The sequence below is a fragment of the Ruditapes philippinarum genome, unplaced genomic scaffold (genome assembly GCF_026571515.1).
Source record: "Ruditapes philippinarum isolate M1 unplaced genomic scaffold, ASM2657151v2 ctg4875_1_1_1_1, whole genome shotgun sequence".
In the NCBI taxonomy this organism is placed as follows: domain Eukaryota; kingdom Metazoa; phylum Mollusca; class Bivalvia; order Venerida; family Veneridae; genus Ruditapes; species Ruditapes philippinarum.
This window is the reverse complement of record NW_026861885.1, coordinates 28,376-55,686: the sequence shown is the minus strand read 5'-3', so window position 1 is coordinate 55,686 and position 27,311 is coordinate 28,376. Positions and strand designations below refer to the sequence as shown.

The 27,311-nt window shown below is 30.8% G+C and overlaps 4 protein-coding genes across 5 annotated transcripts; all 4 read right to left on the bottom strand.

Annotated features, from left to right (window-relative positions):
* LOC132717250 (CAP-Gly domain-containing linker protein 1-like) lies at positions 1 to 8,156 on the bottom strand. 2 transcript variants are annotated; one of them, XM_060700684.1, is made up of 9 exons: positions 8,036 to 8,156; positions 7,161 to 7,318; positions 5,695 to 5,841; positions 4,684 to 5,088; positions 4,369 to 4,478; positions 3,047 to 3,245; positions 2,606 to 2,734; positions 1,947 to 2,057; positions 1 to 1,398 (listed from the first exon to the last, which is right to left on the bottom strand). In XM_060700684.1, exons 1-9 carry the CDS (start codon positions 8,061 to 8,063, stop codon positions 1,117 to 1,119), a joined length of 1,569 nt encoding a protein of 522 aa, XP_060556667.1. In that variant the 5' UTR covers positions 8,064 to 8,156; the 3' UTR covers positions 1 to 1,116. The 2 variants fall into 2 exon arrangements, with proteins under 2 accessions (XP_060556667.1, XP_060556668.1); XM_060700685.1 differs by lacking the exon at positions 8,036 to 8,156 and adding an exon at positions 7,823 to 7,993.
* Positions 8,157 to 9,413: 1,257 nt separating this feature from the next.
* LOC132717249 (uncharacterized) lies at positions 9,414 to 13,996 on the bottom strand. Its single transcript, XM_060700682.1, has 6 exons — positions 13,396 to 13,996; positions 12,618 to 12,715; positions 11,950 to 12,148; positions 11,516 to 11,629; positions 11,103 to 11,213; positions 9,414 to 10,742 (listed from the first exon to the last, which is right to left on the bottom strand). Exons 1-6 carry the CDS (start codon positions 13,615 to 13,617, stop codon positions 10,455 to 10,457), a joined length of 1,032 nt encoding a protein of 343 aa, XP_060556665.1. The 5' UTR covers positions 13,618 to 13,996; the 3' UTR covers positions 9,414 to 10,454.
* A 42-nt stretch (positions 13,997 to 14,038) lies between these two features.
* LOC132717248 (uncharacterized) lies at positions 14,039 to 18,885 on the bottom strand. The gene is made up of 6 exons (XM_060700681.1): positions 18,384 to 18,885; positions 17,674 to 17,771; positions 17,063 to 17,261; positions 16,547 to 16,663; positions 16,013 to 16,123; positions 14,039 to 15,727 (listed from the first exon to the last, which is right to left on the bottom strand). The coding sequence occupies exons 1-6, from the start codon at positions 18,576 to 18,578 to the stop codon at positions 15,440 to 15,442; spliced, it is 1,008 nt and encodes a 335-aa protein (XP_060556664.1). The 5' UTR covers positions 18,579 to 18,885; the 3' UTR covers positions 14,039 to 15,439.
* Positions 18,886 to 21,354: 2,469 nt separating this feature from the next.
* LOC132717245 (uncharacterized) lies at positions 21,355 to 26,073 on the bottom strand. Its single transcript, XM_060700679.1, has 7 exons — positions 25,863 to 26,073; positions 24,825 to 25,062; positions 24,101 to 24,201; positions 23,468 to 23,669; positions 22,473 to 22,583; positions 21,969 to 22,085; positions 21,355 to 21,806 (listed from the first exon to the last, which is right to left on the bottom strand). Exons 2-7 carry the CDS (start codon positions 24,978 to 24,980, stop codon positions 21,516 to 21,518), a joined length of 978 nt encoding a protein of 325 aa, XP_060556662.1. The 5' UTR covers positions 24,981 to 25,062; positions 25,863 to 26,073; the 3' UTR covers positions 21,355 to 21,515.
* Between the last annotated feature and the right edge of the window lie 1,238 nt (positions 26,074 to 27,311).

Genomic DNA, 27,311 nt, shown 5'->3' with positions numbered 1-27,311 from the left:
TCCCTTTGCTTTCTTTATTATTGCTAATTTGACAATGTAATTACATGTACCAGTAACATCGAATAATATGCCACGTGAAGTGGAATGAGATGTTGTCTTTCCATATATATTATATCAAACTTATGTTATTAGCCTTAACACAGATTAATGTGTCTCATTGACAGAAGATATGTTGATTTTGCATGACTATGACATCAAACTTACTTTTTTTACTAGTTACACCGATTTTTGTGTCAAATAAAGAGAAATGATATGTTGATTTTACATGATTATCATATCGGACTTATGTAATTGCCAGTAACACCGATTATTGTGTCACATGAAGAGAAATGGTATGTTGTCATTCATTGACTATGATATGGGACTTACTAAAAGTGAACTAATTAATATAAGTACAAGTAGATCTACCCACAGACAAATGACCTTTCCATGATAAAAAGTCGAGAGAAAAAGCTTATTTCATTAAAGTAAAGAATTTATCATACACATTGGTTTTTGAATAATTATCTCCAAGTCTATGTAAGTACACTGTTTATTTGCATTGCAACATTGTGCTCTCACGTCCATGAAATGTGTTCACGTTGCATCCAAACGTACTAGTATGATATTCATAAGCAGTAAGAAGTAGTAAAATAGACAATGTGAAAATCAAATCAGCACAAACGAAACTTCTGCAGGATCGGTTTGATTGAGCCAGTTCATGAACGTTCGTGATAATTCATATATTTACTTATTTTCTTTGTCATTCTCAATCTTTTATTCTATCAGATTCACATATGTTCTTTTATGCATTGTGCATTACGAATAAAATACTAAGCACTCAAAATTTAATTCACGTCAAAATTCACTTTAAAAATATATCAGTATAATCACAAAAACAGATCATTTTACTTATCCGTTATCACAAACAATCGGGAAATGGCAATCAAAAAATTAAACAGAAATTGTGTATAAATGAATGTATGGCTTATTGAATAAACATAGACATTTTGCCTCTCTTTAAGCCGTATTGTTCACAGGAAAACCCTTTTAAAACTTCATCTTATCATACTTGAATGTTATATTTCAGGTACCTGCTTTTTGCAGTTCTATATACAACATTCTATAACGAATGATTTAATTTCCTTGCACAACACCTTTTGACATCAACGGTCCGGCTTTATGAAGGACGATGGCTGGCCAAATGCACTGAGCAACCTTGCTTCCTCGTTTAGTATAATGTGTGTACATATTCTTATCAAAGTTGTCACCAGGTTTACTCCAAACAAACTCCATTGCTGGATCTTGCATCTTCATGACCCAGATAAGTTCAAAAGCTTTCTCTAAGAAATCTTCCAATCCTTTCGGAGGTTTAGGCCCTATTTTGTCTTTGATCGATTTAGAAGCTTGGCGAAAAATCTGTATGTGAAAAAAATAATACATAATATACTTAACACCAGTCTTAGATGCACATGTAGAGCAATGCTCAAAAACATTTCTTCTAATCAAACAAAACATATTTAAAACAGTGGTAAATGCAAAATGATTCTGGGTGAAATGGGTTTTTTTTTGTGGTTAAAAAATGTAAGAACATAAAGACAAAATTTCACATATATACATATCAAATAAAAATATCATTACTTGTAATAAAATAAATTAAGTAACTTTCTTCGTTCTCTTCTACAAAGTTAGCATTGCACGTAAAGTAATAAAATTTGCAGTATGTTATTGCAGTGCAAGATAAAAGTTTCCGAACAATAATGTCGTACAACATAAAAACGTTGAACTAAATAAAAGTAAAATCTTATCTACAAAAATAATATGTATTGCTATTCATTAATTTCTTAATACATACAGCCATATTGATTGATTTATACTCAAGTATTAATTTATCAATTTAAGAATGAGTATTTGTACAATTTTGCAGATAGTATACAATCTCTTTTTGTAAAAATAAGACGCATTACCACCAAAAGCGGAGTCTTTGATATCATCCCAAGAGACTTTCTAAAGTCTTTAAGCATTTTGTCTGCAAGCTCTTCTTGTGCCCTGGTCATAGGAATTATCTGGTCACATTTCTGGATCAAGCCAATGAAAAAAAAAATGACAGTGAGAATATTATTCATCCCTTTGTATTCTCTATGCACTACTTAAAGCCTCAAATGGTTTCTTCAATGATAACACAAACTCCACAATATGTCAATTTGTGATATATATTTTATTCATGAATATTTCTTAAGATATTAGTAAATGAAAATTGTATGAATGAATTTATTTATTATTTTTAAAGAAGTTTGTTTTTGTCAAATTATTAAAATTTTGTGATAATGTCATTTAACTAGACATATTTTAATGGATGTTGTTATTTTACCGCTTTTGTTTTTGTTCATTCTCATACTCGATCTTCTTAAATATCTGGCAATGACAACATGATTTAACACAGAAATGAAGTTCATCTCAATTATAACATCATTAAATTATCATATACTGAACCAGAAAAATAGGAAGATAAGAAAAATTGTTTACCACTGTATTAATTTCTTTACGGATATATTTAACAATAATAAAAATCAACACACATGAATTAAATAAATTAAATAAATTTGAAAATTATACATGTACATACCAGCACCTTATTCCCCTTTTCCTCTTTTGCGTCTGGCTGATATTCCGGATCTTGTATAACAAGTTTCGCAAAATACTTCAGGTGTTCCAATTGCTGAGAGCCTGCTCTGATACAAAACCGATCAATATCCTACAATCAACATATATAGAGATTGATATTTATATAATGTAAATAATTTTGCATCCCTAAAAAGATAAATCGTAGGAATCAGTGTACATGCATGTAAATATAAAAATTAAGCTTTTCCCAAGGAAGATTATGTTAAACTATCTATGCAAATGATTATAGCGCCGGATCTGACCCAATAGTGTTTATTGTTGATTCTTAGTATTTTTTATATTAAAAACATACTAAAAATGAAGAACTCTACATTCATATCTTTATACAAAGAGAATAAATACAAGACACAATATTAATCAACATATTGCGGCGCACACAAACCTTGATTATACAAGCTAAGAAGTCAATTATTTCTTCATCTCTTTCAAATGATACTCCAAGTTCTTCGAAAGCACATGTCCACTCGTCATCGTAAAGTTGTCTAAATTGCTCCGCAATATTTGTTGGTCTAAATGGATCACTAAGATCTGCTATTGCAGGGTTTCCATCCGTTAATTTGTGTCCAGCCAAAACACTCAGCCTAGAAACAGCATACTGCATTATTGGATGATTCTCCTCTGTTTTATTTAGCAGGCTCTTAATACGACAGACGCAGAGAAGTTTTGCGATGCATTATGTTGTCTATATTTGATATTGAAGCCAGTAGAAAACTGGAAAGATTAATTTCTCAAAATTTTCTCCTAACGTTGTTTTGTCCCTTCAATGCAAAATCAACTTTTGATTCAAATACTTTAATTCATACGTGATATAATTTAGAGGTTAATACTTGGTTGCTGCTCGCCATTATGCGATAATGACCCGAAGATGTACATAATGGCCTGAGGGCCGCAGGCCCGAAGGGCATTATGAACTCGAGGGCCATTATCGCATAATGGCGAGCAGCAAACAAGTATTAACGTCTTTAATACCTATGTCTTAGACAACGCTGCTAATCTTGGTTGTCGCCCTTTCTAAGAAACGGACAGTTGTCAATATAAACAAATATTTGTCTCATCCAGCTTAACTCTCCGATTAACTTGAAAACATGACAACACAAAATAAATATTAGAAAATGTTGTTTTTTTATTGATAAATACAGTATCCTATTCTTTACATTTTTGTAAGAATTACATTAAGATTTATTGCCAGTTTTTTATGAAGTTTTGTGCCTTCAAGAACGGTTTCTGAGACTGATGTCCGAGTCTAAATGCCACCGATCCGATCTTTTTCCTACTGTCAATCTGAAATCATTTTTGGAATTTCTGATGGTCATGTATTGTCTTGAGTTTATAAATCATTAATTTTAAGAGGCATTGTGATTGCTGATTGTGATTAATTTTATGTCATTTATGTGCAAATGACTACAGTCCATTCAACGTCAGCAACCATCTTGAAAGTCACTGAGAGTTGATGACGTCATTCTGCTTGAGCGCTCATTCACTCGCCTATTATGGAAAAATAATGCCGAGTAGCAAGGCGGCCAAAATTGCATAATAACCTAGATCTTGCCATAATGACCCTGAAATACCCAAAATTTTAAAGTTTATTAACATTACACTGCTACATTTTTAAATAAACTTACCTTTCATGTAAAAATATGCAATTTTCATAAATTTAACGGGTAGCTGTTTGAACAAATACAAGGATGTTTTAAGTACCATTACCTATTCCTCAATTCGTTTATCTGCTCTGATAACTTCAACTTGTCTTCTTTCAGTTGTGTATTTTCCTGTCGTAGCTTTTCAAAGGCTTTTGGTTGAGTTTGTTCTTTATGCTGAAAAGAAGATTAAATATACTAAGAACAAATAAAAAAAGAATCAAATGAAGAACAGTAATCAGTAGGTTAAAACTAGAAAACACACACATGTGCTAGCATAATATAAAGACGTGCAAACGTTAAAAGTCTCGGGGGAAAATAAGTGTCTAATAATTTTTAAATGTAACAGATTTAAGGAAAATAAAATGATAATATTTAATACCTGATGGTGCTCTTCGTTTTTATGTTCGGCTCCCTCATATATTTTCCTACTAAGCTTCTCCTTATTTGTGTAGCGGTCAATTTCATTTTTGTAATCTAACCTTAACTTTTCAAGTTGTTGTGCTAGATCTGCTGAACTGGCTTTGTAATGATTGAGACTTCTTATTGCTGCCTCGTAATCTTTCGTTATCTTGTCAAGCTGACTCTTTATGCTTTCCTTTTCACTCTTATATTGTTCAAGTTGCATTTTTACCGGAGTATTTTCATCTCTTTGCTTTTCATACTGGATCTTGAAGTTTTCTATTATATCCTCTGACTCTTTCAGCTTTTGTTTAGTAAACTGGAGATCCAAATGCGCTTGTTTCAGCTCGGCTGCTAGCGTTTTGATTTCATCACTGTGTTCATACTATGCAGTTGTAAAATAGATTATATTATTAGTTGTTCCTGTTATGTATTAAGTTTGATTTAACTTCTGATTCAGTAAATGTGTGAAAACTGGTTCTTATGAGATTTTTATTTACTTTGAAGCAAATATGCTATGCCTAGTATCATAAAGTTTACAGCTTTAATCAATATGAAATGATGTAAATTGACATTTTTGAAGCAATTTGTTTTCTATTTAAACTCTGGAGCTTTGAAAGTGTAAATACATGAATCATAGATCATAGATAGAACAGATCAATAACATTGAATTTCTAGTATAACAACTGACACGTGATACATGGTTAATCCCTTTCAGACAATGTGTTACGTCAGTGTATTAAAATGAAGCGCTTCAAGTACATTTGGAGTAACGCTTCGGTCAAAAAGTTTAAGGTAATTCTGATAAAGGAAAATGATTCTAAAAGAATTCACTTTTCCCAAAGTCCTCTGTCAGTGTATGAAATTTGAAGAAAATCGCTCCAGTTTTTTATATTTAATCCAGACAAAAATGGACCGACGGAGAGCATTCTTATTATCCCCTTTGACTTTGGTGGGGGAATAAACAACATATAAAGATAGGCTTATATACCTCTTTCTCAAACTGTCTTGTATTCCCTATGGTCGCGGATTCAGAAGCTTTGCGCACGTAGTAATCTACCTCTTTACTTAAAACACGATTATCCACCTGGACTTGTTGTAATTCCTTATTAAGATGACCAGTGGCATTGTCCTTGTTCTTTCCAAAAAAAAAAAATAGATAAAAATTGAATAAACATGCTTGAATGGTGAACAGTAAAATAAATGGCATTTTTAGATATTAAGAGGATTTTTTTTTCGTTTGAGTGAAATATGGAATACATTTTCTAGGAATATGACACAACTCCATACATTTTCATGAGCCAGAACGGCGGACTTTTATCATGTTGACTTAAAATATATCATAGAAGACACGAAGACGAAAAAATACTTTAAGTTAATTATACCATGAAGAAAAACAACAATTGATTATACGTCAGCGAGTGAACAGTTCACAATTTAATGCCGTGTTGAAAATCAACAGTATTATTATTTGTGTAGATGAAATAAATAACTGAAACTATTGACTGTCTAAGATAAAAAAAATGTGGAAGTACTCGTATTCCCTAAAAAAATATGAATTTTGAGTCAGCCGACTTTCATATTTATTATTCATATTTATCTTTAACAAATATGAAGTGTATTTTACTTATATAGCACCAATTTCAAGGGCGAAATTAAATAAAAAATTTTTCAGAATGACTATTACAGTGCTTTTATCATCAGTATTTGAGAATGTTACCTTACGATCGCACACGATCTGACATGACTCATAATATAGTTGTTAACATTACTTAATACAACGTTGTATGAAAGGACAATTTTATTGCAATTTTGTTTTTCATTCGGTACGCTAGATCAATGACTAATTTGGTGCTGTCATGTATGCGTCTCAAAGAACTATTTTGATGTCCACGTTTTCCATGTCCTTTTATATTTCAACATTATAATACAAAATGGTGTTTCACAATTAATGCAATTCGACATTTCATACTAATCTTGACAATTTGCAATAAAACATTTACTTTATTCAAAACAATGTATTCTCGCTTTGCCTGTACAGAAAGATTGAAAATTTTAAAATCTATGATTGTAAAAAATATTTTTGATGATCTTTAAATGGTTTATTCTTAAGACGTCGGAAAATTTCCAAGCCGACTGTTTTATGAAAAAAAAATTATACACAAAAAATTCAAGAATTTCTTTATAAAGAAAAGAATAAGTCACACGGAGCCAATATTTGAGAAGAACATGTTTATCTTATTCTTATATTTCTTTGTCCACTAACCAAATAAGTATTGTCCTGTGCGACAAAGCATGGTCATTGCACAAGTTGTCCTGTGCGACAAAGCATGGCCATTGCACAAGAACATGTCCGTCATACTTTTTCAAACTTCTAATATGAAAACATGTGTTCAACTTTTGTTATTTTCAAAAAATTAATAAATTCTGAAACACCCCTAGTATTCTTGTACTTACAATATTTTTTCCATCAAGTTCACAAAAATCATGTAACGCTTTTTTTTCATCGATGATTGACTGATAAAATTGCAATGCTTCCTGTACTTGACCCTTCGTAAATTCTTTACCCTCTTTAAGTTGACAAAGAAGACGAGCGACTTTATCGTCCATTTTATCTTCAATGAAACAAAATCATATCATTATTTTTGCAATAAAAGACAAAATAAAGATTACAAGTAACAATAAAAGTACGTTTATCATTGTTGAAATATCAAAGCAAGTATATGCATATGGAATAACAATTTATCGTTTGGGTGGTCAAGGATCTATCGCCGCTGATTTCGAGTCGTTAGCCTCTTATCGCTGTAGATGGGACGTGTGCTCATTCTACAGAATTAATGAATTTTAATTACGGTAGGTCCAGCTCAAGTGATAGCTCATGCCGGAATTAATACACGAATGAGCAGCCTAGGTGTTAGAATGTTAGAATTACATTTTGAAAAATGAAAAATACGAGTATATCCAGAAATACTTAAGACTTATTATCACAATAGTGCCTTTTACTTCATGGTACGTATTTGCTTTACATTTTGAGTGTAGTTGAAAGCACTCCATATGGCACATTTTATATTGTTATCATCTTACACATATTAATCAATTTCCATATCAATAATACAAACCCAGTTTTGGAACAATTACTCCATCGAAAGACAATTAAGAAGTCCTTTATGTAGTTTACTTATGAAGAGAAATGGTAAATTTGAAAATAGCTTATCCTTGTCACTGGTTGTTTAAGAATATGAAACAGAAAATTTTCATCATTTAAACTAAAGTTTAGATAAACATTTTAACGTAAATAATTTATAATAAACTAAATTTAAATAACGTTTCACCTGTTTCAATGTCAATCGAGCGTACCATATGAACTACACTAATAAATGGAAAAATCTTTCATGTAAACATCTTTATTTACTTCCTGCTTTGAGTTGTGACATAACGCCTATGTAAAAAAACATGCTAAAATACTATTAATAACACCGCACGCTTTTAAAGGGGCATAACTCCAAAAATATTGCTTCCAGAATTTGCACCTTGTCTGACAACTGCAATTTTTCATAATGAGAAAGTAAACGATACCAAGGTTCATGTAAAGGTATGATCCACCTAATGCATGACCTCCACTTTGAAGAGTATTCAAATAGGCTAGAACTACTGTCAACTGCATTATAACTGAGGGGCGTGGGTTCAAGCGGCAACTTTTTTTTCTTTTTCTTTTTTCTTTGAGCATTATTTGTGTCTCTCATATCACTCTTGAGAAGAAAAAAGCTTTTCATTTTAATTATGAAATTACTATTGGTATTTATTGGCTAACTTGTGTCAAATTTTTTATCAAATATGGTACCTGTTATTTTCAAAGTCTAATAAAATAAAAACTAGACGGTAAAAGTATTTTATATTTGACAAGCGCAACCAATATACTTATTAAAAAATTTATGCAAACTTTGAAAACAGTCCCTTATTTGAGTAAATTTTAGGGATATTTTGAATAAGGCGCACCAAGTAGAAAAATGATCAAACAAGTACTTAAAATGGGTGGGTAGGGTAACATTTATAGACATATTTCAAACATTTTGAGTAAAAACAATTATTTTGCTGGGTCATTTGTTAGCTGAATGCTATTATTTGTTTCTCAAAAATGTTCTATAGGAAAACATTTTTTCATAATTATTATAAAATAGAACATTTAGAGTTTCTCATTTCTGAAAAAGAGCCCTTCTAATAGCCCAGTTTTACTTAAGAAAAATCTCCATAACTCGTAAACCATACGGTAAACTTTGTTTAAATTTTGCTTTCTTATGTCTTTTAAGGTATATAATTGACCTATGTTGTCAATTTTATAGTTCCTTATAGTGCCCATTAGGGGGCTCATACCTTAATAACTTTTAAAATGTTTGAATAATGGGCTACCTTAAAGGGTTTGCACGACGACAAAGACGATCATAATATCTCGACTTTTTCATCTAGACAGAAAAATGCAAAATAATCATTTTCTATCAGTCTGTGGTCACTTCAAGAAAATATAGCATTTATCTGAAATAAAAGACGCCATTTTTACTATGATTACTATGAATAAATTGTACGTAAATAAAAAACACGGAAGAATCACTGCAGCACGTGATTCTAGCTACTGACATTGATAAAAAAATTTGAGTTTGCAAATAGTTAAAATTCACTTTTTTTTAGTGACTAAAGCAAAAACAAAGTGATATTTATTAGAAAACGAAAAGTTGGACATGCATTATTGATTGTTTGGTGGGAGATAATTACTTACGAGTTTGTTTATGGTGATTATGACATACATTTATTTCACGTTTGTGATTAAAGGTTTATGTTTAAGTTTTTGACTGTATCAGTTGTTAGGCGAGAAACCTGGATAATTGTGCATTGATCGTTACGGCTTGTTTCGGATTTCGGTTAAAAACCTGCATCCATTAAAATGATATTGATGAAACAGGATGTATGAACGATGTCTGTCAAAACGATTGACCTTTTAATTAAATTATTGAGTTTAATACTTGTTTAAGATTTTAAAAAATCTGGACAAAGTTAACACTTTACTGAGACCGGTATAAGAGTCATGAGAAAAGCAGCACTTTGCATTATTGCTTATTAAAACAATCAGCCCGATTCTGCGACTATCATTTTTTTTATTACTCTCCTATTACTGGATGTATGACAGTATTAATCTTCATCATATTTTGGTTCCTATTGTTTTAAAAATATCACAAAAACAAGTGCATTACCGTATTCAAGATTTGCAACTATTTTTGTTTATAAAGCTGATAAAAATATTATGTAAGAAAGCTGATAAAAATACTATATGATGGTGTTTGATATCTTTAAATTAAAGGCATGCGCATGCATATTGACCAAAAAGGTCAATCTTATATAACATTCACAATGTCTCATGTACCGCAAGAACGATATGTTTCATTTCACTTCTTTATGGATTAATTTTAGTGTAATGTGGAAGTACAATTGCTCGCATAATTGTTGCATTTACTCTTCACTCCATTGCCCTTTTCTATTCTATATTTTTATTGATGATATACGCACATGCATAATACCAATAATAAAACACCAAACACTACTTATCGAGAAAAGATTGATAAAGAGATACTGTCAAAAGATACAGTAAAATTTTCTCCTAAAAAGATGCGATTTTTTGTTTGTTTGTTTTGTTTTTGGGTTTGTTATTGACATCGATGTTCATCATTTAACTGGCAAGATTTCTTTTGTTATCAACGGCTATTATTTTGCTTGTAATATCCCTTTTGACATCAAAGGGCCATTCTTGTGCAGTAACACAGCCGGCCATACTGTTTGGCTGACAATATCTCCCCTTTTTGTGTAGAAAGTAAATTTATCTTTGTCGCACTTTTCATCTTGTGACTGCCATTGTGTTTCCATTTGCGGATTTTGAATTTTCATCAGCCATACTATTTCAAATGTTTTAGCTACAAAAGCGTCAGTTTCCCTTGAAGATGGTGGTAGTTTATTTATCTTTCTAAGATTACACATAAACCAGCCATCAAATATCTGAAAAGGAAGCGTTTATACTTTTATGTACATAATAATTTGGAGTCTTGAGAAATAGGAAAAAATATCTGCATTTTATTACATATTATGTTATGGAAACTGAGTTGGTGTATTATATCTACTGGGTAATGATTAATCACTACAATTAAAGTGTAAAAAGCCTTTTCTAACAACAATATTTCATATTTCCATAATGTTTCTTTCTTATATAAAAAAAATGTATTAATTTATCAAAATTTCGAGATAAGGAATGGTTGATGTATGATCACAAACAGACGCACACACAAGGTTAGTATTATGCACACGCGTGCTCACAAAACACACTTCCATGGTAAAATACAAAAACTTTTAATTGATCACCTGAACCAATGGCCTGACCGAAAGTACTCCCACTGACTTTCTTAGGTCATGAATTATTTTCTTGGCTGTTTCCTTCTGTCCATTAGACATTTCTGAAGGGGTTTTGCATCGCTGTATAAAAGTAAAATAGAGAACATGTATGTTGTTAGTTAAACATGTTTAATAAACCTAAATTTTGATTAAAGATTGTTAAAGATTGAAATAATGTTTACTCTCCAATCCACTATCTTTAATTAAGCAGTACTGATTTCATATTTTGAAATATGCTCATGACCCGAGAGGTATCTTGGTTCATTTTTTGTAATCATAAAATAGTATTAGATTTTCAAAACTTATATTATCTAGATCGCTAGGAATCCGAATATGGAATTCAATGCTTTGCTATCTTAAACTAATTGATGACGTTGACATACAAGCGTTTGATTTTCATCAGTCACAACTTTTGGATTCACTATTTCATCTGTACAAGTACGTGCTATGTCCTTGATCTGTTTTTCGCTGAATCTAGTGCAAAATATCTCAACTTGCTGTAATACAAGAACTATAATAATAATAATCACAGTTTAAAAAACAACAAAATAAACATCCTTTATATTGTATCTATATCTTTAAATTTATCAGACTGAGGATATTTCTAAAATACACTCTTTGACAATAAATGTTTAAAGAAAACCGAAAGATTGTAACTTTATTATTCAAACTGAACATCCTTATTGACTGAGTTTTAGTGCATGATATAACTATTTCTTTCTTAAATTTCTATCTTATTATTATACAATTTTTAAAATTGTAAAAGAGTACAGTGAGGGCTGGTTTTAATGCTTCAAAACCCACTGGTTGTCATTACCGACATGAGGTATCTTAAAGTAGCAATAACTTTCATCTCATCCTTTAAAAACACGTCCAACTCTTCAAACGAGCGAGTCCATTCTTCATCATATACTTCTCTAAACTTTTCCGCCAATTTTGTTGGTCGAAATGGATCGCTTAAATCAGTAATATTTGGGTTACCATCTTGCATTTTATGTCCAGCCAATGTACTTAATCTGAAAATGTATCAAATTTAACATATACATCTATTTTATCATAAGTTCGTTTCCTTGTTAGAATCATATGATTATTTATCAGTATTTAGTATATTTCATATTATTTGAAGCTGTTTCTTAAATGATTATCGTTCATAATGAAATTATAAAGATTTATCAATGTTTATCCTTTTTGTAAATTAGCACATGTCTTTCATAATTATACATAATATACTATAATCATTCTAAACGATATAACTATCGCAACTGGCTAAAGACATCCTATATAATTGCAGTCGTAATTGGTAGTTTCGGTCCTTTTGATGGGGCTTCTTGTACCCGAGTTGACGCTATAAGCGAGTATGCTTAACAAAGATTTTAAGATAAAAAACAAAGAAGGGATCTAGTAAGAGTCTTCATTATATCCGAGTTTGTTATGAGTGATTTGTAAACACGAATATTTCATCCATTATATGTGTTTAGTTCGTACCTCGTTTTAAGTTCTTCATTCTGCTTCAGCAATGATTCATTTTTAAATGCAAGATCTTCTTTTTCTTTCCGTAACCTGCCAACAAGATTTGGAGAATCCTGTGCGTAGAAAAATGTTAATATTTAAACCACAATATAATAAGTTTATTCCCATTCTCTATTCTTTATCGATAATTTAAGATCGTAAAGCAAAATTTGCTACACAAATATAACAACTGTACACCTTATATTCTTATCTGGAGATTGTATAAGAATTCCTAGAAAAAAAAAGCTAAAAGACTTTCCTTAACAAAATATTACACTATTTTTGTTTGTTTTGTTATTGACAACTTTGTCGTCTATCTATCTATCTATCTATCTATCTATCTATCTTTCTATCTTTCTATCTATCTATCTATCTATCTATCTATCTATCTATCTATCTATCTATCTATCTATCTATCTATCTATCTATCTATCTATCTATCTATCTATCTATCTATCTATCTATCTATCTATCTATCTATCTATCTATCTATCTATCTATCTATCTATCTATCTATCTATCTATCTATCTATCTATCTATCTATCTTACTACCTACCTAACCACCCACCTACCCACCCACCTACCCCACCTACCTACCTACCTACCCACCCGCCTACTTACCTACCTATTTAAAAAGTTTTCTTTTGTCAAGCACTACAATCTATACAAATGGTAATAGTTACTGAGAAGTGTAGCTTCGTTGATAGCCGTGACAACAAGTTATTTGTAAAAATCAATTTTAATATAACTAACCTTTGATAACTGTTTTTCCTCTTTTTCCTGCTTGATTTTATAATATGAGCTCTGGTGGTCTACGTAGAATTTTTTATACCTCCTAAATGATTCCATGAACTCTTTTTGTTCATTTATAGCCTCGTCAAGTGCCTTGTCTGTCCTGGCATTGTTTGTTTTCAAATATAATAAATAATCCCCGACTTTGTCTGTATCCACATTTTCTATAGGTTTTGATGACATAATTATGTGGCAAATATCTAATTTTAAATACCGAAATCGACAAAGTTAATTTTGAAATAAAGCAAAATGTAACTTTAATTTTGCAGTCAAGTTAACGTATTAAATTTTAAAAAACGTTTGAATGTGTTATTTATTGAAAAAATTTAATTAACTTCCGTTTTCGGTTTTACATAGATCAATCAATATATAAACGCTTGATTGATTAACAGATCAATACTACTAGGCTAGTTCTTAAATCACGTTCAGTTTTGATCATATCGATTTTAAACACTTCACATAATGTTATCAGTTAATATGTTTGAAAATAGGTTCAACGGTTTTACATGAAGTATAGAAACTGCTATACCGATGTAAAGGACATTATTTGTTTACTTTTATTCCGTTTCAATAATATTAACAATATTAATACCGATGTAAAGGACATTATTTGTTTACTTTTATTCCGTTTCAATAACATTAACAATATTGTCGATATATCACATGAACTGAGCTTTGAGCTGTTCACTACTTTATAAAACAAAACAGTCACTCGTGTATGCAATCATTTGAACATAAGAATTGTATGATTAAGTTAGAATATTTTTAATTAGCCTAAAAGCTGTTGGTAGCTTAACTATTGTATTTCAAATCCCCAGAACTTTAAAAGGAAAGTTCGGAATCAAAGCAGCTAATATCCATAACATTAGGATTAAAAAATATCAACATTAAACAACGAAACCTTATTTTGTCTTGACACAGTGTTCGTAGTTTTGGAAATGCATCAATGTAATCATACAAGACATATTAACATACCTGCCACGTTTGGGTTATTTAATTATTTGTTATTTTCATAATAGAATTGCCGTTCTTTGAATTTCGGAAGTTAAATAATGTTCAAATGTTTTCAAAATTGAGCTGGTCAATAGGCCTGTCTCTATATTTGCAGTCAGTGATATTCCCCAGCAGGTAAAGGATTAACATTTCGCACCCTTTAGTATTATCATAGCCGAATTCAATGTTAAATCCTCTGGATCGGATTCGGAACAAGGTCTCTCAAATTGTTAAATTTCAACTTACCGAAGAACATTAAAGTGTTTCCGAAAGACGATAAATTAACTGATTAAAGGGAAAATAAATTAATAATGTCTCCATTATATCTAACCATATGAATGGATAACTCTTCCCTCGGCCATATCTTAGCCATTTAATTTGTGCTCCGTCAGAAGCTTAGTTTAGTTTTGCAGACATCAATTTTGTTTAGTCATTTGTATCAATTTACAAAGGTAAGTGTATCTTATATATAGGAACAATATAATTGTCACATTTCATCTGGGAACAAATTATTTACTGATTCAAAAATAACCGTATTAAGAAATCAAAAACAAAACTGCATACACATTCAAACAAGTTAGGATCTTACATAACAATATTTAGAAACTGATTTTAGTCTTATTGACCACATACAACCATAATATTTTATAACATTGTTTAATATATGTTTAAGAGGTCAGCACGTAGGACCCTGCGTTAGAAAGAGGTTATGATCGTCGACTTTGGACTTCTAGCTAAAGTCCCTTGCCGTTTTTTGGACTAATGAATAATTCTGAAATAATGCACAAGGAGGAAGAGCCGGAAAGTCTACATTCAGATCCGTTCGACTTCATTATAACAAACAAAACTCAACGGAATACAGTATTATATCAAGCATGCACATCAAATTTCTTTTAAAAATATCACATTATTTTCAAATATAATCTAAAAAAATAATACATTATAGTTATACAGTATCAAATATATACAACATCCTTTTTTTCTGTCGTCTGCTCGGATATTTAATGTCCTTTTATTGTGCTTGAACGACACCTTTCGACATCAGAGGTCCGGATTCATGAAGTAACACTGCAGGCCATACTGTTTGTTTAATTGTATTCCCTCTTTTTGTATAGAAAGTGAATCTTTCTTTGTCAACCGGTTCACCACACTTCTGCCACTTTAATACCATTGGCGGGTTCTGAATCGTCATCAGCCATATAACTTCAAATGCCTTTGCTACAAAATTTTCAATATGTTTGGAAGTGGATGGTAACTTCTCTTCCTGTTTCATTCTTATCACCCATTTTTCATGAAATATCTGAAAATTTATAAATAAATGGTTTTTGAAGTGTGTTTTTAAGTCGGTTCTATATCATACCGAATCATTTATTCACATACTGAATAAGGTGGGAAAACAACAAAGTCAAAACTGACAATAGAAGTGTTAAACATAATAATAATAATAAAATAAATAATTTCTCAAAAACCTCCAACACAAAATTCAAAATGCCACAGGCAAGGAGTTATTGAGCCTGTTTATTAAGTTTTTTTATAAACTTGTCAGTTGTTGTAAAAGGGAGAAAAAATTATTTGATTAGATTACCTGGACCAATGGTCTAACAGACAAAGTTCCCATAGACTTCCTCAGGTCACATATCATTCTGTGTGTGATTTCTAACTGTGTATTATTCATCTCTGATGGTGTCTTTCCGCACTTCATGTTTAAAAGAAACATCAGGATTACTATAATTATACTGAATCATACATTCTAAAAGTTAAGAGTATTTTAAAATACGATGTTCAACACTTTTAAACAATATAAATTTTTTTTAGTGTTTTGCCTTTTGTCAGCTTCACGATATCCGCCAATATTGATGGAATAAGATTTCATATTGTCATATCCCAATTATATTTCTGAGAATTTGCCTTTTAAAGTTGTAATCTTCAAGCTTAAATTATAATCATAATTACTATAAAATGAAATAAGCTTAAATTGTAACCATAATTACTATTAAATGAAATTGGAATCAACATTGAGAACTATAAAAAGGTATCAACATCATTTATCGGATAGAAAGACATTTAATACCTAAAACCTTTTCTTGTTTACAAATAGCATAATCAAGTTAGAAATTACCATTTTTTCGCTGTGTTTTAGGATATGAACCTTTGGATTTACCAACTCGTCTTTACATACTTTTTCCATTGCAATAATTTGTTGTGAACTGGAGTATGTGCAAAATGTTTGAATTTCCTAAAATCAAATATAATAATGATACATTATACAGTCGTTGATATTAGAAGAAACAGACTTATACCGTTAAAAATCAGCTTTGTGGCGAGCAGAGAAGATGATTAAGTATCCACATTTCACTATATTATTTTTTCTGTGTTCTTAGATTGTCATTTCTTTTTTGCTTAAGGTTGACAACTAAAAGATAATTCGGCTAATAAAAAAAATGGAAAATGTTGTAGGATCGGTTTATTTGAGTATTTTGGTTAAAGCAATTTATCCGCCATGCCCATATCACCGAGTTAATCATTCCATATTTTATACTATCTTAAATATTTCAAGGGTTCTTTTCAAAATTTAACAACTTAATATTTTACTTTAGTCTTGAAACGGGCAAATGGTCAAATTCATCACCCTCACCTTTATGAGGTAAGTAAGAGTGTCTATATTGTCACTTTCAGGTTTAGAATTTGTGTCCAGTTCTTCAAAAGCATGCGTCCAGTCATCGTCGTAAATTTCTCGAAATTCTTCGGCGAGCTTTGTCGGTCTAAACGGATCGCTTAAATCTGCAATATCAGGATTTCCGTCCATCATTTTATGGCCTGCCAAAGTACTTAGCCTGAAATTAAAAACTTTTTGTTTTTGTGAAAAGATAAAAGAAAATGTTATGTTTGAAAACTATAAATGTATCAAATTTACCACGCACTTGTGAATATTCCTGCTTTTGGGATGGCAAGCATTTTTGTGATTACATTTTATGTTAAAGTTTTTTTTTAGTTCAGTTTCATGTTATCGTGTTTAAGTTCACCGCCAAGTTTACAAAGACATCGGAATAATTTGGCTATTTTTAACATATGGAGCCATAAATAATGCCTTTTTGTTTAATAAAGATTATATTAGAAATAGCTAAAATATTGCTTCTTCATTTATACATTTATATTTATTTAATGTTTAGTGTTTTTGTTTTTTTTTTTTTTTTATTTTTTTTTTGTAAGATGATTAATATCTTATAACAAAATCTTTCAACATACCTTGTCCGTAGTTCTTCAATTTGTTTTCGCATATTTTCTTTTTCGAAGTTCAGTTTCTCAATTTCAGTCCGTAGTTTTTCGTGTGATTTGGGAGCATCCTATTGATGAAAGCATAATATAGTGAATAAAAAATAAACAAAACAAAAATCAAGAATTTTTCAGAGAATTATAAACTTTACAAATAGCAGATATGAAGTTTAAGAATGAAAATATTTTCATATTGTAAATGTCTGTGATAAGTGATAAGTCAGCTTAAAAAAATCAAGGTACTATTTTTTTTACCTGATTACCGCTGCAGTAAGATTTGACGAATGGTATAAGCATTGTAATTAAAATTACCTTGTTTTCCTAAAATAATTATAGGTTCTCATAGTGAAAAAATGTTTAACATCAAATTAACACATTTTTATTATACGCTTATCAACATAACAATATCGTAACGTAATGAAAGTCTTCCATACTTTGCTTTTTTCTTTTGTACTTACAAAAAACAGTTAAATCATTCAATTTAAATCATTCGTAATGCTTCTCTTATGAATATCAATATCTCTTTTAAAATCCTATTGGAAAGTACAACATAGATTTATACAGTACCAATGTACGTTATTTTTATTAGCAAAACTAGAAGTGCCAAAATAAATAAATGCTCAACCTGAGAAACACAGTCAATTTAGTAATTTCATAAGTAAAAAAACGGTTTAAAAACTCACCTGTGAAGTTGGTGTAGCCTGTAGACCTTCATGTCGCTGGTGATCATCATAAAACTTTTTATACTTTGTAAACTTATCCTTAAATTCATTGTGTGCTTCAATAGCATTTTTTAACTTTAAGTCACCCTTGTTTTCCCTATTAACACTAATCAAGTATTCTGTAACTAGATCAATGTCTGAACTACCAGTCGTCATATTGTTTAGAATTGTGTATAAAGTTTATGATTAATAAATACCATTTAATATTTTGGTCGATTATCATTTAAATAAAAGTGAAATAAAATTATGAACCAAAATAGAAAGTAAAACTAGATCGCATTCCTTTTTTCCAAATTACTTCCTCTTTCTGTTTTGATCTATTGAAATCTCTACCTATAAACTATTCCGATACGTTTCTTATATCGCGGACTTCATCTATTTCAGCTTAGTTCGTATTTGGCACATTTTCAAATTCAATTCAGCAAACAATATGTAAACATACAATACAATTAGTCATAATCACAAAATATGTATCATTCAATTAAATACAAATATGTTTTCTATGTACATAACAAATAAGGACACATTTAAAGAATTTATTTCACACTGTCCACATGTGCATATTATTGAATCGGGGTAATTAAAAAACATAAATGATCAACATTATTTTTTGTCCAATCACATTGTAGTATTTTTCAAATTTCTGCTAAGTCTAACTTTGGTTAATGTGTACTAACTAAATAAAATTTACTTAATCTGTCGTCTAACCAGTCTAACAAATTTCAATAATGCATTGTATTAGGGAGGAGATAGAGGTAATGGTTTCCACTCTGAATTGTAAAATATCTAAGGATGGCAAAACAATGCCAACGTAAAAAAAATTAAGCGAGGCCAGGTGTTCTAAATGTGAGAATACAATCAATTAATTTATTCCATAGATAGTACATGTGGGGCACGCAGAGACAAATGATTACATAGTAACTTTTTATATCCTTTTAACACTAAGAACAGTCTTCGAAAAAAGGCAAAGCCCTAGCCTGAGTCTAGTAAATTTACGTTCGGGCTATTGTGAAATACAGAGTACATAGTCTGACTGTTGTACAATGTTTAGAAATTAAAAATGGTATAAAACGAACAGAAATAATTGTGTTAAAATGTTTATATGCCTTAGTAAAAATATAACTATAACTGGTGTATTTCCTTTTGTTTGTTGTGAGATTATCTGTTAGGAAACTATAAATTTTGTTCGTTTGTCACATGTTTTCGCAACACCGTTCTTTCAACTATTTTCAGCAATATTTCACCAGATAATCATAATTGATAGTGAAAACTATATTTTGCATGTTAATTTCATCTTTTCATGACCTTTTTTTCATATGACTATATTTAAAACTCTTGTTTTTTTTCCAATATCACCAAATTGTACAGCACCCCTCAATTTATAATTAAGTAGGTTTTCAAGTCACAGCAAATCAATAAATAAAGATATACATTATTTAATATTCCTCTCTTTTTCAAAGTACACCCACAATTATTTGATTACAGTTCATAGCTCTTCTCTTAGAACTTTTGCCATCTTTTTGTCATCTAAAATGAATGATTTCTTTTTTTATTACAAAATCGAGGGGTTTGACTTCCCCTTGCCACTTTTCCATCATGATCTTAAGCAAGTACTTGTAATACTGTCTTTTCCATTTTTTGCATCATCTTTTTTTAACTATTGAAGCCTTTTTGCCACAAGAAAGATCATTCTCATCTGTTAATGATTTTATATTAATTTTCGGGATATGGTAAATTAGTTCGGGCTACTAGCAATTTCAACTGCCATGGCCCGAATGGCTATGTACATAAAAAGTTTTTCGTAAGAAAAATGTCTGTTATAAATTGCAGACTGATTTAAACTTTATATTTTCTAGAAAAGTAACCAAAACATTATTTTCTTTAAGTCGATAGTAACTGCATTAATAAGAATACAATGATAACATTTTTGGCTGGAAAACTCATTGTTAATGGACCCCCTCCACCTGTAAACCTAAATTGACATACAGAAAAGAAGGTCAACTGTTTTTCAAATGAGCAAATCAAAAGGCATTTTAAATGTTAGTGAATAATTTGAAGCTACCAACGAATTTGTCTCACATTTTCCATTTATTTTAAGAGGATTTACAAATTTTATTAACTCCATTGTTTTTACCTAATTGCATTTTTTTCCTCGCTGTTTTTTTCCAGATATTTTATAGAAACATGATAGTGTTACTGTAGATAAAGGTATAAATTATGTGACATTTCAGTAAAAAATGTGCCTGATTATTTGTTGAAAAGGCAATTTATTTAGTTTTTCTAAATGTGACATGTTAGAAACTTGACAAGGTTTAGACATCTTTTAGAGCGAAAGGGCGGAGCTATCGGTGATTTAGAGTAAAACCCTGTTTTTGGTTGAAAAAAAATAATGATGATCATTAAATAGATTAATGTTCAATAATACACATTAACAAAAATAATTGGTCGCCTGACTGCGGCAGGCTTAACCAATTATTTTTGTAAATATGTATTATTAAACACTAACCTATACCTAAAGTCTATAGCCTTTCTATGTAATTCTTCAATCTTATTAGATATAACTGATATAAGATTTACTAAAATCTTGGATAATATTGAATGTCACAAATGTTTATATGAATAATATTAATTGTGTAATAATCAGTGGGATATAGGTTATCAATATTGTATTAATGTTATCTAAATATCAACGTAGTTATGCTTGTATGTTGTTGTTGTTTTTGTGGTGGTGGTGGTGATAATGTTGTTGTTGTTGTTGTTGGTGGTGGTGGTGGTGGTTGTGGTGGTGTTGGTGGTGGTGATGATGATGATGATGATGAAAGAAGTGACTATGGTGTTAACTTAGATTGCAATTTTCATTTTATTTATTTATTTATTTATTTATTTATCTAAGGTCGGGCCGGAGATAATAAAAAATTACAGACAAATCAAGTAATTTATATAAATTTATAATGTCAAAGATACATGACAGATGATAATTGTAAGTACATACATATCAAAGCAATGAAATAAAGGACTGTACATATAATGTGCATTTTCACTGGGGTATATTTCTGTCTACGGGAGTATACAGTAAGAGTAACAATGAAGTTGTTAAATGCCTTGTATAACACCTTTAGATACTAATGGTCCATTACCAGCATGCAATATGACTGCTGGCCAAACACATCGTTCCACCTTTTCACCTTTTTTAGTGTAAAACGCGAATCTATCTTTGTCACAAGGATCACCACTTTGTTGCCATAGTAACTCCATGGGAGGACTTTGTATTTTCATAAGCCATATAATTTCAACACATTTGGAGACGAACGTTCTAATGTCTGCATTATAAGATGAAATTTTCCAGGCTTGTTGTATCTTCTCCATGTAGCACTTTTCAAATATCTGAAAAAATTTAAAACTTTTTTTTAATGGTTTATTTTCTTTTTCTTGTTTTCTATCTAGGCATCTATTGAACATATATATTGGATTTTAAAGAGTAATTAAAAGAAACATGATCATTTAGGTGAAAACTTTTTTCCATCATAAAACAATAGTAATGATTACCTCCACAAGTGGCCGAGGCGCATATGTTGCAAACGATTTTCGAAACTCTTTCAAAAGTTTATACACTCGTTCCTTTTGCTTTTCATCCATTTGCATAATAGAAGTGGTTGATGCTACCTGGAATCATCAAGTTTATTTATGTAATTTGATTCTGAAACTGTCTGAAAAGATTTTTCTCGGGAGCAATAAATGCAACAAAATACACGAAAAAGCAGACCCAATTTAATTAATTATGCAATAAGAAATATAGAAAATCACAAAATCCTGTTTTCATATCGCATCCGTTCCAATAAATGACTATAAATGACCAAACATAAATAGCTTCACTGACGACTGAGCAAATATTTACACATTGACACCCCTGTGGTTAGCATTTAGCGCATTTTTTTATTTTCATTTAAACAATTTTTAGGGGGGTGTACAATTGTATTCTTATTTTAAAAAAAGATAAGATAAATCTCTCATACTAGTAGTTTCTAAAAGAAATATTAAAGAAACACTTACAAAAGTGCCCTTTTCTGTTTGCAATTTCGGAGAAACAAGATCATCTGTTATATAATGTCCAAGTTTGCTAATCTGATCCGCACTTGTCCTTAAGCACATATCATCGACATTCTGTAAACAAACAAATTAACTTGACATTATAATCTTTGCAAGATAAAGTAGTCATCAGAAGAAACGCCTGGGTTTTCTTTTTCTTTTATTTTGTTGGGTTTTCCGTTGCACCAACACAGCAGAGGTCATACGGCGAATTTCCAGCTTTACTGGTGAAGGAAGACCTCAGGTGCCCCTCCGTATATTATTTTAATCAAGAACGGGAACCGACATTCAGCAAGGTAGCTAAATAAAAGAATATAAAAATCTGGAATAAAGTGATCCCTGGGATACAAACCAAGAGCGGCGAGTAGTCACGACTTTAACCACTCTGCCAAAGAGGCCCCTTTATAACTTTCAAGTCATACTCAAAAGATAAATAAATGCGACATCATTATCTTAATAAAATCGTTATTCAAAGACATAGTGACATGCAAGATATAGTCAGTAGACAGTTATTATATACAACCGTTACAAACAGACAGAAACATTGGACGCAATCAATTTTACAAGCGGCAATCACAGATATATGAAAACGACGTGATACGATTCTATTGACCTTAAAAGCAAAACACTATTGATTTACTGTTGACATATTTGCTAATATAAACTTGATGAAAAAAAAAATATTGTCCTTGGAGCTCTGAACCAATGATTATCACGACAACCAAATAAAGATTCTTCCTTTGCTCTGATATATTGAACCAATTACAACTTCCGGTTGTATTAAAAAGTCTAAGTTAAGCCATATAAAAGTCATATTATAACTTTGGGACTAGAAATAACTTCTTGTCCTACAATGTAAAACAATAAAGGTTAATTAAGTTACTGTAGTAGTTACAGTCAAACAAACATCATTTTACATATAACATTTAATTGAAATAGAGTGTATTTAAAGTTGAGACCTTGATGATATCGGCCAGAAAGTCGATTATTTTCCATTCGTCAGTTGCAGCGTTGTTATGTAATGTCTCGTACGCTTGTGTCCATGTATCATCGTACATTTGACCGAACCGTTCAGCCAAATTGGTAGGTCGAAAAGGATCGCTTAAATCGGCGATGTCAGAATTACCTTCTGTCATTTTCTGACCGGCAATCGAGCTTAACCTTAAATGGAAATGAATTTCAAATATCATCTTAACTTCTTATTAGATTTTTCTGTCTGTAAGAAATCATTCGATCATTTTGTCCTTACTTTCTTATTGGCGATCGACACAGAAAACATAGAACTTGCAATATTAGTATTCAGTTTGGGGGTAGTGTTGTTTAAAAACTGTATAATTAATACAATTAATTTACAAATCTGATTTTACAAATGATCAAAGACGTTATTGATTTCTCTTCCAGACACATACTAACATAAAATGATTGCACTACCTGTATTGTGTATATTTTTCAAAGTTCAAAAGTATAATACAACATTCTTTTAGTATAAATAGACTGAAAGATGATACCGCCTATACAGTACAGGGTACATTAGTAGTCTATATAGATATGTTATTTTCTGATTTGTTTCTAGGCAATTAATTTTTACTAACCTATTTCGAAACTCATCTCTTTGCATCCTCAAGTTTGCTGATTCTTCCATCAATTTTCGGTTCTCTTCCTTTAGTTTATCAATTTGCTTTTTGCCCTCGCCCTGAAATGTAAACAATATATTACATTTTTATTTTATTTTCGACCATTATTTCTACTTTTTATTTTTTCATTACGCACTTTTGTCGCTCATTCCTGTGAAGTGCCTCGTTTCAGTGTCTGTTTATCTTAATATTTGAGTTGACTAGGTGATGACACAGATGCGTTCCTTCAACATTGCTCCCTATTCGCTCCATATACTCTCATATTTAGCGTAGCGTTTTTGTTGTTGTTATAAAAAGAAAATATCGAAAGAATTGTGTCGATTTCGGCGAAATTTCTACGCATTGTTATAAAATGGGTTACCTTAATCAAACTGTGCTTAAAAGAACTTTAAAGTGTTATCGGGAGTTCAAAAAAGTAAAGTATAATATATTTATAGCTTGATTTCATCGCGATAACCTTTTGAAAAGTCAGAACTTTGGCTGAGTTCAAAATGGATCAACTTGTAAACTCCTTGTAATCATGTTTCAATTACTGATATTTCACTTATAACAAACAAATTGAAACCAATTTGGTCTTTATCTTTTACATGTTACTTTTTTAAGTGAATAGAATCCCGTTCCTTGCGCTATATGCGCTTCTGACGAATTACGCATTTTCAAAATATGATATCAATAAACAAACCTGGTTTGAAGAGAGAGTTCTTAAACTTTCTAGCTCTTGGGTCATATCATTAAACGCTTTCAGAGCCGCTTCTGTCTCCTTTGGTGTTACTTTTTTACTTCCTTTCTTCAGAACATCTTCAACAATGCCATACTTTCCTTTTCCTTTCTCAGACATGACTGGGCGGTCGTCGATGAGTTTAAGTTTATCACAAAAGAATCAGTTTATTTGCATCCAGAGATGATGCGTTTATTTTACCCTGAAACACATATAGTATTAGGGTGAAATATGTTTTCTAATTAATTAATGAGGTAAAAAACACATATAGTATTAGGGTGAAATATGTTTTCTAATTAATTAATGAGGTAAAATAGTGCAAAGCACCTTAGACCTCGTTGCATCAGAGCGACCTCCTAGTAAGCCCAAAAACAGTGGGCGGGCCGAAACCGAACAGTGACGTTTATATATTATCAAATTTTCTAGCTGACTGATCGGTCTCTATCGATCTATAATAATATGAGGTCCCCAGTGTTGTGTACTATTTCTTAAGTAGTAAATACACGGCGGGCAGGTAAGTGATAATCGGCCGGCTTATATATATAATGACCTTGAGGTCTTCAATCCGAATTTTCATTCAGTCCCCATTTTTGTCCTGAATCTGTCGTTTATTTATGCCTTTCATGTTAAATTTCACTTTATAGTACTTCTTAAGGCACATTTGAAAAAAGAAAATCCGCTTGAAATAACTCGTGTCGTAAATACTGCTGTTACTTAATATAACTTATACCCGAGTGGCAAGTTTTGAAATCAATAGACCAAATCCTTTATGAATTGTTATAAATAGTGTATTATACTTAAATTACTACAAAGGTCGCTTAAAAATTTAGCTTTGTAAATATATATAAGCCTATTTATCATAAATAAACTGGGCGTTTAACTAGTTTCGCTTTTAAAAACTGAAACTGAATTGCAAAAAAAAAAAACATTTGTAAGAAATCTGTTTGTCAGCATTTATATCATGTCATATGTTAGGAACTATTATCTAACATAATGGCTTACCTTTTAGAGTATATTAAAGCCACTTTTATATATTATACTTCCTTTTTCATATTCTGTCTTTTTATCGAAACCAAGCTTGCAACGCATCAGTTAACAGCTATTTACATTTCAGATTAAAACTATTTTTATGTGAAAAAATATTATTCTGTGTATTGACTAGGTTTAACATAGAATTTTAAAATTAAATTGATTTTGTTGAAGATGGCTTTGACAGTCACTGATAGTTTTGTTAAACAACAGAAGAAATAACATATCTTTTACAGATGTTTCGATCCGTATTGAATGAGAGGTTATCATTTGAACAAAATCAATTGTCTCCCTTGAATTTTTGGTTGATTACTACACGACAATTTATGCCATTCCATTCATATTCTACACTTATACACTCATGATGTTAGTTTTATACTGATTTTTATTTTTTATCCTTGGCTAATATTAACACGCCCCCCCCCCCCCCCCATGGAATTGTTTAATCATCAAAACTTGTTTCTTATGAGAAATATTTTAGAAGGACGATAAAAACCGAAAATCTTGTTTTAAACGCACCTATAATGTCCCCATAACAATGTCCCCATAACAATAATAATTTACGACAAATTTAACCTTTTCAAATTTCCAAAGATAACATGTCTAATTACTGCATACATGGCAAAAATAAACCTTTAATTTAGAATAATTTAGAGTAATTAAGTATTTAATTCAAGTTATTAAGAGTTATGTGTGAGTTATGATTCAATATTTAGACACTTTTCAATGATAATAAATTAGTGAACTATTTTCTTTTACTCGCAAAATACCATTTATACTAAGGTAAATTCAAATCAAGGATAAAAAATGAACAATTTAGAACCAGAATAAAATCACGTATTGAACTTAAACAAAATGTTGCGTTAAAAACAATAATATAGAAACATTCAATAAACCTGGCAACCTTTTTTTATGAGTCGTAACACTGGTGCAAACTCTCCCAATCCCAATTTTAACGTTGTTAACCCAATAAAAAGGGCTAGCAATAAGGGTATGACTATAATGCATGCTATTGAAATCATGATTTATTGTAAAATAATAAGTAATAGAAAGAGCACCGAAACACGAGGCTATCTGATTTGTACGAGGGGGCGTAGCCCCCGAGTATAAATCAGATTGCCGAGTGTTTTGGTGTTCTTTCTCTTTTGTATCAGAGTCAAACATAAAAACACGTTTCCTGTTGTCACAATTTTAAACCCCGGGAAAAAGTAACCAATGATCGAGCATCTGATTATGATATTTCTGCCGCTTTCCCTTTCTCTGCCGTCACAATATGTAAACCCCAGCAAAATTGAGCCAATCAACGGTAATGATCTGGAGTGCGGGTAACTGATACCTGCACTCCAGTTACCGCACTGTGCATGTATATGTATACGATTTAACTCTAACACTTTTTCAACAGAAAGGTCCCCAAACTATGAT